The sequence below is a fragment of the Phalacrocorax aristotelis genome, chromosome 8 (assembly GCF_949628215.1).
Source record: "Phalacrocorax aristotelis chromosome 8, bGulAri2.1, whole genome shotgun sequence".
In the NCBI taxonomy this organism is placed as follows: Eukaryota; Metazoa; Chordata; class Aves; order Suliformes; family Phalacrocoracidae; genus Phalacrocorax; species Phalacrocorax aristotelis.
Window position 1 is genome coordinate 20,168,904 of NC_134283.1, and position 14,701 is coordinate 20,183,604.

The 14,701-nt window shown below is 42.9% G+C and overlaps 1 protein-coding gene across 1 annotated transcript in view; it reads left to right on the forward strand.

The window, feature by feature from the left end:
• The first annotated feature begins 1,097 nt into the window (after positions 1-1,097).
• The window catches only part of SLC6A2 (solute carrier family 6 member 2), a 72,043-nt gene continuing 58,439 nt past the window's right edge, over positions 1,098-14,701 (forward strand). Inside the window, 2 exon segments of the mRNA XM_075101633.1 lie at positions 1,098-1,119; positions 1,122-1,559. Coding sequence (XP_074957734.1) covers positions 1,098-1,119; positions 1,122-1,559 — 460 coding nt within the window.

The following is a 14,701-nucleotide window of genomic DNA, read 5'->3' on the forward strand; positions in this document are numbered from 1 at the left end:
TTCTTCATGTTCCAAGTTTGCGGAGGAACCTGGTATTCCTTGCAAACTCTGACTAGCACTTCTTCATATATTACGATTATAATACTGTTACCAGCCCTAGCAGAGCAAGTAAGAATGGTAGTCTGCACTACCACGGAGAATCCTCTGCGATCTGACCTATTCTCATTGACGCCAGGCAGAAGGGAAGCTATTTACCACTGGGGAGGGGGAGCCAATTTCTGCTTTTTGCATTCAAATTTTATTCCTGTAACAGAGACTGAAGGTAGAGTTACAGCTCTCAGCTGTAACAGGGAGAGCCCCTGAAAACCCCTTTCTGCAGCTGTATTTAGCCAACTTTTGGCACCAATCACTGTTGTTCTGCCAGCTAATTCTTTGCTCATTTTACGTGTAAAAGAATCAGGTCCCATTTGGAATAGCAGCAAATAGTTACTGTCCTGCAAATACCTCAACCTGCCAACTGAATCCTACCAGCCCAGTACTTGCCAGGAAAGAAAAAGCTAGGCATCCATCAGTCCTGGTGTAGGAGTATTAGCAGTGTCCAGCTCTGCCACTCAACCTGCACCCCACCAGGTTCTGATGTCAAAAGCCAAATTCCACTGTTTAACTACTGCCACGCTAGCAGGCAGGGGCAAGCTGCGTCTGTACCGCAGTTCAGCCGCGAAAGAAGGGAAGCGGGCGATGGAAATTAGCTCTACCTGTTGCCTGCTAACAGCACTTTCAGATTGCTTGACCGGGGACGCGCGTTTTGCCCCGCGGGAAGGACGGAGCAGCCCCGAGCGCCCCGCGCCCTGCGGCGGGCCGAGCCCCAGGTGTCCAACCCTGGGGTGAAACGGCCGCTAGCGGAGCAGGTGCTGGGGCTGGGGCCGGAGGGTGCGGGCTCCGCTCCCCCTGCCTCCGCGGGCCGGGAGGCTCCAGCTCGGTCTCCAGCGGCGGCCGGGGCAGGGGCGGCGCGCCCCAGGTGCGGCGGCGGCGGCGGCCGCGCAGGCTGCGGGCGGCGGGGCCGCGCCCGGCTGCCGGCCGCTTCCCCGGCGGAGGAAGGGCGCGGGAAGCCCCGCTCCCCGGGGGCACCCCGGTCCCCCCTCTCCCGCCTCATTTGCATGGCTCTTATTACGGCCGTGCCGGCTCCCGCCGCGCTGACACCGGCGGGCTGGGGCGCGGCGTCGCCTCCAGCGGGAAGCGCGCTGCCGTTATCTGCGCTCCCGCAGCCCGCCGGGCCCGCTCCCCCTCCTCAGCCCGCTCTCTCTGGATGTTTAAGGCAAGGATGAACAAACAGATACAGCCCGACCGCAAAGTGTCGGTGGTGGCCCCCTTGCCGGACCGCGCGGGGCCGCCCCCGCCGCCCCCGAGGAAGGACGTGGAGCTGATCCTGGTGAAGGAGCACAACGGGGTGCAGTACACCAGCAGCAGCCTCCTGCCCGCCGCCCCCGCCCCGCGCTGCGGCGCCCAGGACAGGGAGACCTGGGGCAAGAAGATCGACTTCCTCCTCTCCGTCATCGGCTTCGCCGTGGACCTGGCCAACGTCTGGCGATTCCCCTACCTCTGCTACAAAAATGGAGGGGGTAAGAGCGCCGCGAGCGAGGTCTTTGCCCCCCACCCCCCACCCCAAGGCCGCGCCGCCGCAAGGGCGGCATCCCCTCCTCCGTCCCGCAGTTCCAGGGGAAAGCCCGGCGCCCAGCCTCGCTCTCCCGCCGCCGTCCGGCGCGGCGCGTCCCCGTCAGGCTTGCTCCCACACCCCTCGGAGTTTAACTTAGTTTCGAGCACGGGCGTATTTGCCTTCTGCTGCCGCTCCAGCCCGCTTAACGCTTTTTTCGTTCGCAGAAAAATAGCAGCGGGGGGGTGGGGGGAACCCAAACCAAAAACACTTGAGCAGAAAAACGGCGTCCGGAAAAGTTAGCGCTGGACCGCTGAAAGGTTTCTTGGGGGCAGTTTTAACGTGTGATCGGGATTTCTGCCCTCCCTTCCGCAGTTTGGGGGTTCTCCCCCCCCCCCCCCCCAGGTAGGTGGGAGTCTTGCTACAAACAAAACCTCACCCGCTGCACACTGTGGCTATGACAGCAGCAACAACAATAAAAAAAGACACACACTGATTACGGTTAGCTGAGACTGTCTGGCACATCTTCAGTAAGACCTTAACTCCATCATCCCCTTTCATCTCCCTGAAATACACTGTTGTCAGCGCTGACTCCCCACTGGGATGGAGTAACACCATCTGCAAGCCAGGCAGGTGCCTGGGGTGCTTTCAAACCACACGGAGGAAGACCAGACCCTGCCGAGCAGATGGAGGGCTGTTTGTGCGGTTGGTGAACGCTGCAGAGAGGAGAGCTGCGAGATAGAAAGCATGTTCTGTAAGATAGTTATGTATGTCTTGATAATTGGGTTGCCTGGTGATAAAGGCTAATGGTTCACACTTGTAGCATAGAATACTTGTTCCGGGGACAAGAGGACTGCAGGATGGGAAAACCCCTACCAATTAACATGGAATTACACACGTTCTTGGAACTTAATAGGTTATTAGAAAAGTCTGGTACTGAAACACTTGGTCTAGTTCATTACCTCCAAAACTTCTGAGGGGAATCAGAAAATCCCCCTGCTCACCACCCAGGCAGGCTGAAGAAAGTAGGTAGCACTGAAGAATAACCTCTGTACTTATTTCATTATGTCCAAAAATAATTCTACCAATTCATGCTACAGGAGCACAATGCATTGTGAACTCAGCAGGCTTCCACTGTGTCAGGTGCAGGGGTATCATTCATGCCACTCAGTACACATGCACCATTGCCAGGTCATCTCGCAGTTTTTATGGAAAGGGATATCTCACATCGCACCAGGTGACACCCAGAGTGCTTGAACTCTTTTCTTTCATGTTTTGGGTCACTTAATTTCCTAACCTGCTTCCTTTGTAATTTGCTGCTAGCTCAGGCACAGGAGGTGACAGTCTGCATCTCTCTTGCATTTTGTTTAGTCTCCATGTATTACCTTGTGTCAGTTCAGCTAGAGAAACCTAGGTCTTCATTAGCATCTTTTAATTCAAATACTTCCAAATTGCAGTGGAGAGACAGCTAACCTACCTCGCAGCTACAAGAGGCACCTTTCAGTGGAAAGTGTGCACCAATTCTTCCATACCATCAAAATGAAATCAGACCTTTACAAGCAAAGGCAGAGAGGCCCTGTGCTATCGAAGTCTATAGAATGACTGACAACTGCTTGCTGATACAGAGATTATAAAACTCATTTACTCTGCTCTCCAATATAGAACAAACTGCAGTATGAAGCATCTCAGTCAACACCTAGGATGTCATTCCCAAACGTACATAATATCGCAACATCCTTTACTGGTGCTTAAAAGGCTGATTTTACCATAAAATGCAGGATGGGATAATCCCGATGGTCAGAAAGCATCAGCAATGGGCTTTTCCTAAGGAGGTGTTCTCATGGAGGACATCAGCTAGCTGAGCTGGACAGACACATCAGCTGTGGCTAATAGGGGGGCAAACTAATTTTTACAACTTGATTGTGTTTGGCTTAATGAAGTTTAATCATATCTAGATACTGAGATTATTTTTCTATGCTGTTTGATAGACTATGGCCATCAGCGTATCAGTCATGACAGAATTTCCAGGATAGACCCTGTGCTGAGGAGTGGGGAATGGAAATACAGCTCAGAACTGGTTAACAGCCCTCTTCCTTCTCTTTACAATTGCCTCTATGCTATCTTTAAATATTTCCATCCATTGCATCCCATGTTGGACATATATATATAAGTATGTATATCTATATATATATATGTGTGTGTATATATCAGTTTCATTTAGTAGAAATTCCTGTAAGAGATTCAGGCTGTAGAAGTACTGAGTTTCAAGCCAACTCAGTCCCTTTCCTCTGTCAGACTGGGTTTGGGAGCTTGTTTGCTCTATGGGTAAATTTTCCTACAAGAGTGAAGAACATGAGGCAACGGGCAGAGCTATGGGATATTGTTGGATTTTGTTGCTATCTTTCCAGTCCTAAATCACAGATGTTCTTAAACATATTTTGTTTTTTTTCCCCCACACAGTTACTGCAGGAGGGAACCTTTTTAGCACTAGAACAAGTTTTGCTACCTCAAAAGAATAATCCAATGGGTTTCATATAGCTGCTGGCTTATGTATCTCCATACGGAAAACATAATAAAATTAAAGTACCAATAGACATAGAGAAAATTTAATTTCATTATCTTAGTAGTTTTGCTGGACTGCCAAGCAAGCTAAAGAGACAAAATCTGGTGGCATTTCTATTCTGGTATAGCATGCTCAGACTCTTTAAAAAAGTTTTACAAGGTGCTTGTAATATTTATTGGTATTTATAAGGAGCTACTAGATAAAGGAAAAAACCAAAACAGGTTAAACTTGGATGGCATGTATAAAGTAAATCAGTGGAAGGAAAAAGGTTTCCTTTCTTCTTCCTCACTCAGTTTCTCTTTATTCTGAAAGTCTCATCAATTACTCAGCCTCAGCAGCTTAACTAGAGCTGACTTCAGACAAAGATAGTAAAATTTGGGTTATGAACCTGTATATCTTTAAGAGATTGATACAAAATTGGCAGTGGAAAGGAAGCATGTTGCAACGCCGTAAGTCCTAAGCCACTAAGGTATTTTAGCACTTGTTTTCAGCATAGCTTGTGCTATCTAGCAAAAAGAAATTCTGTTATCCTTCCAGAATCTACACCCACAAAGGTTCTACAAATGCTCTTTAAATGTTGAACAACAGCATGAAGGATATGGAAGTGGTAGAAAATGGCATTGCCTTTTACATCTGAAAAAAGTGACATGGGTGACGTGTGGACTGTTATGTTCCTAAGACTGGCTACAATTAATTTAAGATGCCAGCAGACACAGTAAGGGCCTTTCCATGCTTGTAAAAATAGGTGGTTCTCAATAAAGCATGAGAACTTACAGGAACTCAGAAGGAAAGTATAAATACACACTGTATTCCTTCATTCTAAGTTGAATTTTCAAGGACATGGATGCATTATACACCCCCACCTTCTTACTAGCCAAACCCTTGAGTTTCTTTCTTTGATAAACTCCGGGGAAATTTTCTGATTAAAAATTAGACATACAGGCTTTTGTGTTAGATCTCGGTTTAGATTATTGGGTTAGATTACCACATACAAAACTCCTGATAATTTACTTCAGTGAGTTTCACTTAGACAAGGCATACACCACCCAGTGGTAGTTAGATGGTCTTTTTTATATTAGGTAACTTTGGAGACAGCACCAGTTGTGTTAACAAAAAAAACCTATTTGTATTTTTAACAAGCTCCCAGTAAAAGCTAGAGAGAAAGAAGCATCCAGCAGCACTGAAATGCTGAATGAATAGCCAGAAACATCTGTGTTTTGGGAGTAGCCTGCTGAGAGACCCCAGTGGGACTTCTGCACAAAGATAGATGGCAGAATGTAACCCTTCTGTGAACAACTGTGATTTTTGGAAACATTCTTCTCCTATTAAAAAAAAATCCCCAATCTTTAGTAAGGTCTAAAAAGCTAGAGTGTTTATTTTTTGTATCAGTTACCTACTTCCATAGGACTTGCCTGCCTTACAAGGGCAGGGACAGATCTAGTGGCTGTATTATACTATGAAACAGGCCACAGAAAACTTTCAGGACAGTTAGTATGAACAGACTGGATGAGATCTTGCCCTCACTGGTTTCTTGGAAGCAGGATATGCCCGCTATGTGCTCTAAACTACTTTTAAGATGATAGGAAGGCTTTGTACAGATGGTAAAATTCTGCAAGCTCTTATGAAGCAGATAATGCAATACTCCAGAAGAGGGAAATTCTCAAACATTGTCTCATCAGTTTGGCTGATCAATAAGCACCACAACTCACACGTATTTGACTGCTTCTCACAGCAGAAAGGCAAAGCAGTGTTTGCAGCAAATCAAATACTTTTTGTGCAGTTCATTTGAGAGGGTTTCAAGGAGCAGGGTATGTCACTGGAGAAATCATCAACTACGGTCATGTCTACTGGCTATTCTCACAAGTGCTGTGTCCTCATTATAACTCATTTCTGGCAAAAGCCCATTTTTCTTTTTTTTAAAAAGAGACTCCCCAGCTGCATGACTCTGTCCGGAAGCGATCAACATCAATGTACTCAAAACAAGTCTTTATAACACATCCAACCTTTTAAGTGCTCCCCAGTTCTGTAAGAGGCTATGCTGAATTAAAAAATAAGAAGAGCATTAAAATTAGACTCTCGTCATCCTAGGGAAAGATTTACCCTGATATTTGAATTACATCTAAAATTTTACTGATGTCAAATGAAGTTGAGTAATGCCTAGTATGATTAACTGATGTGCTCACAGTGGGGGAGGATGATGCTCAGTCTCAGTTAACAAAGCTATTGTAGTTTTTGTACGGGATACTTTCAGTAGTAATGCTCATTTTTGTTCTGTTTGCCTGCACAGTCATAGGCAAAATTAATATTTCCCATTGAAATTTGTGGAAAAAGAATTTACCAACATAAAGTACTTCTGTGAGCCAATTTGCAAGGTCAGTCATGTTCAGATTATCATTATGAAGCATGTCATTGTCAGATTAGTCACTGGAGACCTGGTGTATCAGAAGAATCAGATTAAGCTTTTAATGAATTTCCAAGTAGCTGCAGATAAATATTAACAATTCTTTAGCTATCATAATATACACTTCTAATTGCCTCTAAAGCATTATTTTAAAGTGGTTTTAGACCACAGTATTTGTAGAAGAAATTGTTTGCTTCAAAGAACAGTCCTAGAGCAATCTGTACGTTTTAGAACAGTAGTATTTTACAATTTATCCTAATGCTCCCTTTCCTATTCATGCCTCCACAAGCTGTACTGCAGGACTTAGCAATACACAGCAGAGGTACAAAAGGCAGCATACAACCAAATCCAAATATCCCCACACAGGGCCAGCACAAAGGCAGGAGCCAAGAGCTGTAGCACAGTGAGAATGGCACCTGTGAAAGGATCACCTCCCGCAGAGCTGTGAGCCTGCCTAGCGCACCGCTTCTCCAAAAGCCAGCTATGATGCTGACCAGCAGCACCCTGCCTGTCTACTAGGCTCTGCCCCCTGTGTTTTGCAAAGTGTCTGCCACCAAATTTAATCACTATTTTGAGAAAGAATATAAACTGGCACTTTACCCTTCAAGGGTGGATGACCTTTGCCTTGTACTATCAAGGTTTACATTCCAAAATAGCATTGATGATGATAATAATAAATTGGCTTTGAAGTAATCTCACTGCAAAGCCTACGCCAAGAGTTTGACTCATCAATCAATCAAAGTTTAGATGCAAATCTAGTGATTTTAGTTTTCTAACAAGGGGTTTGCAATTCCCGCTAGCACATCAAACCAGTGGCCTCAGGGGGGTTAAACTGTTATGCTGATCTCCACACTGTGGCCAGGAGCTTTGGGCTCCCGGGCATCATGTGACACTGGGGACAATGTTCAGTTGTGTGGTGTGACAGTACCTCCTTCCCTGGAGCTGGATTCAGTGGCCAACTCACAGTTGCTCTCTTCCCTTTCCCACATGACTTCATCGCTCCTCTTTCCTTCCCTTGATCAGCCACTAATCACCTGGAATATACACAGCATAGATTCACCTAGGCTCACCAGCACTACAGCTCACATGCCAGTTGCCAGCTACTTCCCTGGAATTCCCTGTGCTCCTCTGCATGTCTTGGTGGCTGCGCAAAATAAATCTTCAGAACTGGCATGTCTGCAGTGTTGTAAGGTACTATGTCATATACCTACTACCTACAAAGCATTATGAATAGTTGATAAGAACTGAATCTTTCTCACCCAAATCTTTCACTAATTCTAAAATTCTAGTTTCAGACTTGGTAAGGTGCCATGAAATAATATATAAATGGTACATTATATGGACTCTCAGCTAAATACCTGGCTGAGGAGAAAGGTTATGTGTTCCTGAACAGTTCTAGCAACACTTAGATTGATAATTTTACAAAGTTTCTAGAGATATACAAGCATAGAAAGGTTCTAGCCTTTAGCTTGATGTTCCACCTTAAGAGAACCATCCTGTGATTAATGCGGGTCAAGCATTCAGAAGGGATCTAAGGGGTGCTCTAATCAGTCACCAAAACTGGTTTTCCGCCTTTGCTTCTCCATGTTCCCAAGACAATAAAAATGCTAGTGTAAACCAAATGAGCTATTCTGACAAAAGCAAAGATGCCTCTTTCTAAGCATGCTGAATGAACACATTTTGATTACCACTCAGAAACACTTCATTATAAAGTAACAGGCAGAAAAGACATCAAGTAGTAAACTTAGTTCCATTGTTTGGAAATCTAAAATATCTGCCTAAGGTCTTCCTCCCCCTTCTACACCTCCCCACACCCTTCCCCTCACCCCCCACCCCCCACCTTCATTCCTGCTGTTCTCCATTCTGCCAGGAAACTGAAGTACTGAAATATCCCTAGAAAGCCATTCCAATAGGATATATATCCCTCCTGGACAAGTAAATCCTGAAAGTCACATGAAGAATCCTTCTAAGTTCACAGTAACACCTATTAAAACAGATACAGGGGTTTCTTATAGTTTGGGTAGGGATCTCAGGTTTTGGATACTCATTCAAGCTGAAAGAGCAGGCACTTAAGCTTCTTCTGTTTCTAGTCTGTTTTCTCACTAACATCTTTTAAGCTCTTTATTAAATTTACTGGGAGCAATGGAAAATAGAAAGGCCGCTTTATGAGTGTAGCAGCCAACAGCCCTTGTTTACTGAAGAAATCAAAATATCTCTAGGGAGACTGAGACATGGTCTACATGGGTTTGGGGCAGAATTTCCCTGTCATCTTTTGGCAAAATATCACAAACCTGTCCGTCAGTCCAGTGAATACGTGAATACAGCCCCAGCGGTCTAAAGATGTTTTTTCAAGACAGATACTTTTCTTCCGATACTTAGACCAATACGGGACAGAATGGTAATGCACCTACTTACACATAAAATCAGAGGGAACACACAGCTTTAGTGAGTGTTTAGGTATGCTGTGAGGGAAGTGATGATTAAGATCAGTCCACAAATTACTGAACCTCTTGCTGTGAATTAAAATGGAAACAAATGGTTTAAAGAATTTTGAGCAGTTCTCAGGAGCAACGTCAAATAGCTCATGCCTTCATTTTTGCTATGTCTAATGGGAAGCAGATCAGCAGCTGCCAGTCCTAAAGCCTTTGTTCCAAGTTAACCAATTAATTAAATAGTTACAAACAGTAGTATGGCTCTCTAATGTCAGTTTGCACTGTAAACCCAATAGCTTTTACACACATTGTAATTACTAGATGATGTTGTTCCTAACTGCTCTTAGCACTATTACAAAATAATAAACCATAATGAAATAAATTCTATATGTAGAGATATATTTATCTTAAAATATTGTAATTCAGAAGGCAGGAGACAAATTTAAATGGAGTGTCTTTGTAATACAGTTCTAGATCTTTCAGTACTTTCCATTCTCTCTGTATATACCCTTCATATAGAATATACAAAACCGTGACAATGGATTTGGGGGAATCTTGCAACTGACTCTTGACTTCTTGACTTGAAATGTGATATAATCATTATCATTATTATTACTATAAATAATATTATTATTATTTCATGAAGTTGAAATAAGTTGTATTCAGGACAGCCCCACTGCCCCAATCCAGTTTCACTGAAGAGTACATAAAGATTCCAGGAATAACACACTGATTATAAAGCTTCTGTTTCCCTTCCTCAGGGCATTTCGAGACACAGGATTCATGTTAGTAGCCTGTTACCCGTGTCTTGACAACCTGTAATTCCCTTCTCCAGCTACAGCTCCTTAATCTTCCCCTTTCATTCTCCCTGCCTCCCAGTTAAGTCTTGAACCTTTCATGGCAAGATTTCATCCTAATTGTGCAGATCTTATGCATTGCTGCCAGGTCAGAATACTTTCAAATGAAAGGCTTTACTGACACTCGAAACTTGACTTCCTAAAGATGGATATCTGATTCTTTCAGGAAATCGGCACCAAAACTGCCTAGACCCCCAGTAATGCGGAATAATGCCTGTTCTCATGGAAATTCTGGAGAGATAACCGCAGTATAACTCAGCATCTTAACTTCTGTATCGATTCAACAGACTTAATTTTAGCCATACAGATTTTGAAACCTTTATTACGTAAAGAAGGGGGAAGGAGGTGGGGGGAATGGAAGAGACACAGTTCCTTGCTTTCTGGCATATTATTCTTCACAGAGACCATAGGAAAGAACCTCTACACTACTTACCAAAGCTATCCTTTGTTTTATTTTCACTCTTCCTTCTCCTTTCCCCTATTCTCTATTTAAACAAGTTTTGCAATCTCTCTCCTGAGGCATGACAAAGGTGACAGCACAGTACACCACTCGGAGAACAGAAACAGAAGCTGTCAGCAGGGAGGTCTGACGACACAAGCCACATACTTCTTTACACTCATATTCATCCAAAGCACACTACCAACTTTCCAGTTGGTATGGAATGGCATGGAATTCCGTGATAACATATTACTAAACAAAACTTGGACAGGACTGGTCAGGCAGTTGTCTTCTACCAGTCAATTAATGTTTTTATGACTACTGTTCTGATTGTAGGTATGCAGTAAGACAAGCTGCCCTTATTATACAATAAGTATTTTTATAGAAGACAGTAATTTTTCCAGTGCTCCTACTCTTTAAGACTTTATGAGCACAGCCACTCACTTCCAAAAGCATAAGTGACTGCAGAATCTGTGCTCTTCATGTAGGTATTAACTGGTTGTTATTGTTTGGCTATTACAATTGTTTAAGAATATACACCAATTTAAGTCCAAAATAGAATCAACACTCCCAGACCGGTGGTGGTAGACTTCACAAATATAAAGCCTTTCTTGGACTGCTTTGCTATAGACTGCTTCCTTAGAGCAAACCCAGCATCAGACGAGCAGTACTGGTTTGATCCCACCCCACTGAAGTACACAGGAGTTTTGATTTCAACAGCAGAAGAATATTACTCCTTTACAGTCTTTATTTCAGAGCTGGAGAAAAATATCACATAATTTCCAAGCACTGCAATTAGTGACAGAGTGAGTAAAAAGCCATGTCTTGGTATGGTACTCTAGTTAGTTTGAGAAACAGCTTTTGTGGCACTGATGTACAGGAAGGATTGTGGCTGGGTAATTGCATAGCATTCATCGTTACTGAAATCTGCAGAACTGTGGGAAGCCACTGATTTTCTGGCCTACTGGCAGCATGGAAGAATACACCCTATCTGATTGCCTCACTGACCATACAAACAAGCTGTTAGCATGGGCCAAGTGTATTTACTGGAAAAAGCAGCTGAGTATTGCATATCTTATTTTTTGCTAGCTATTTATAATTTATTCTGCACCTTCTGCACTACGTGTACTGAATAGCACTCTCCATTGATTTAACTTTTATTTCTCTTTCTCTCTTTTTCTCTTCTGTAATCAAACACCTCTTGCAATGTCTATGCTGAAGCATGCCAAAAGTGACAACACAATACTTGCCCAAAAGATCCGTATCTCAAGGAAAAGTATAATACTGGTTCCAGTCAAATTCCAGCTTAATAAGAAAAGGGGGAGAGGCCAGACTTTTTCTGACACACCACTCTACAGAATAGAATAACAAAAACTTTTTCCAGACCACAAGGTGGAGCAGTAGATCCTCATAGATCTCAGTAGATCCTAACCTGATAATGTAACAGCAACCTACTGCATTTACAGAAAAAACCAAAAACTACTGGAGGACCTAACAGGGTGTCTCATGACTTTCAAATACAGAGCTGCCCAGTAATAGCAATGATTGTTCCCAAGCAGACCCTTCTTGGATTTCCTGATTCATTTAATTTATTAGGACATTGTAGGAGTGGCAGCTTTTCGTGATGCCTAATTCTCATCAAGCAGCTCACTTGTCAGCATGGCCACAATGACAGCAAGGAGACAATCCATTGATAACAAGATGTTACCCCCAAACGTACCTTTTTTTAAATGAGTGCAACATTAAAATGGAGATACAGTCCCTTCCCCCCCAAGGAGTGATACAGGAGGAAATAATTTAAAAAATCGAATACTAAGTTTAGGAGGTTGTTCTCTTCAGTCCTCTCAAAAAATTTACCTTTGGAAAACAAACAGGCTCCACACAGACTTTCACTACCATAAAGAGCCATGCTTTTTTTCTTCTTCTTCAATGTTAACGTAACCCGCCTTCCAGCAGGTCTCAGCGCCTCGCCTTCTTGGCAGAAGCATCATTATTTCACAACACCAGTAACAGAAAGCAGAGTTTCAGTGACCAAGAACAATGAAGTATATTTGACTAACTATGATATTAGAAAGTTCAAGGCCAAGTGTTGTCAAAACATCAAGTTCACAGCTTGGAAGCTACTCAGAAGTAACTTTGCTACATGACTGTCAGCATGCAGGATGGGATCTGTCTTCTGGTGTCCAATAAGACTGATGCTAGAAGAAAGCTCGAAAGCTCAAAAGCTCATGCTCCCAACTGAGGGGTGATTATACCGTGCATAGGCATCTTATTTATAAGATTTATCAAAAACTAAGGAATAGCTTGTGCTGTGCAGTGCTTTTGCCTCCTCTAAAGAGAAATGCAGATGTGTCAATGAGATCATGAGGCAGGTGCTGCTGAGACCGGAGACACTCCAGGATTTTGTTTTGGGGAAGAGTTTGATCATTTGCTCCTTTTCTGCAGTTTGTTTCTCACTTATGTGTGGCTCTACAGCCTTAGTTAAAATCAATAGATTCATAAACCACAAGGGAGAAATCCTGACCCAGCTGAAGTCAATGGGTGGTTTTTTTCCATTGACGTCACCAGAGCCAAGATTTCAACCCAAACAACAGACGTCTCTCTTAAGGACTCCTAAGTAGACAGAATTTCCAGACTAAAAATTATGCGAGGAAAAAAAACAAAGTAAAGTCATAAAAAACTTTCAGACTAAACTGATACAGAAGACTTCCACTGACTAATAACTGATCTTCACTCAGTGCAATAGCTCAGTACTTTACCTAATAAGCAATATGTCAGAACTTACATAGATGATGGTCATTATTACACAAAATGAATCTACTCTGTGAGAGTTAGACTATGACCTCGGCATTCTCCTATGTAGGGCGCAAGCAGCAAAATAAAGTACTATTTTAAGAAGTGCTTTTTACTGTCACAGTTTCACAGAGACAAATGATTAGGCAAGAATTGCTTTCTAGTTCTCAAGGCTAAAGAGAAATGCTGGGAAAATACAAAGCAAGTACAAGAATAAAAGCCAGCAGGCATATTCTGGGGCCCAGCCCATGGTTTTTGAACTTTTGAAATTGGCAGTTGTAGGCATTGGTTACTCCCTCTCCCTTGACTCTTCCCTGAAAGAAAGTTTTTTCTTTTAAAGAAAGAAAGAAAAGACAGAAAACAGTTACCAGGCCATTTCTTAATTACAGGTTAATCCTTCTTTGATGCATACAGAGGCTGATGACAAAAGTGCTGTGTCTAACCCTAAATTAAGAGATTTGGAGATCTTCAAGATCACCTACATTTTCCTTCCAAATACCATTTTACACTCATGAGGTATTATGTGTTTAAAAGCTGTTTAGAAATATGAAGAATAATATAGCTCTGTGATAAGTTGAAAACACCAAGCTCAGCCACACTGATTTATCATAAGGTCTGAGTAATCAGTGAACAAAATTGCCCCACAACCTGCCCTAGGAAAAGTTTGCACTTTTGCTTCGAAGTGTTAACAGCCCTCTGCTTCATCTTGGCCGTGAGCTATGATGGGCCCTGAGGCAATTTTCACATTCTTTTATGGCATTTCTAGCTAGGAAGCCCTGTGCAGAATGGCAGTGATAAGGTCTGTACTGGCCAGCTTGGACGGAGGGGAAAATTTACTTCATTGCTTGAAGCCTGTGAAGAAAATAGTTCAGTAAATAAGAACAAACATAAAGCACAGGTTTCAAACTTAAATTAAAACTTTTGTCTGATTAATTCCCACAGAAGAGGGGGAGTAGTCAGACAGAAAATGAAGGAAGGGTGTTGCTAGCCAGTATGGCTAGATTGATACACCACTGTTGTGGTTTCATACTGGTCTAGGTGAGACTCAGTTTACCCTTCACAGCAAGGCAACATCAAGAGAAGTGGTTCTTAAGAGTCCTCCTGTTGTAGGGATGCTACTGAAAAGTTTTGCTTTGTGCCCACAATCCCTAAAATCTCAAGAGACCCCACCTGATGGCTCTGCACTGCATACAGAATATTACCAGCACTACCCTAGGCCAAACACAGATTTTTTTCCAAATGGAAAGGTTGTCTGTGAAGAATGCTGTGAGAGTTTTTGTGAAATTCCTGTGCTCAGCGCTAATAGAAGGGTACAAAGTAAAGAAGCCACAGCCATTTGGAAGCTACCCTTGCCCAGACCTTCCAAAATTTTAGTACAATCCAATAGCAACTATGATCTTCGATAAGAATATAGGGGTTTGCATTGTTCTAGGCAATTATGCAGTAGTAGCCATCACCGCAATGGTAAATTTGCCAAAATTGTTGCTAACAGCATCCCACACAGCCATTAAAGTTTACAAATAAATTAAATTGATGCAACATTTTTTTAATATAAGAAAATATTATTTATGGCTAGATAGCATATTATCAATTTCAAAATATGTGTCAGATCTTTACTTTGTAGT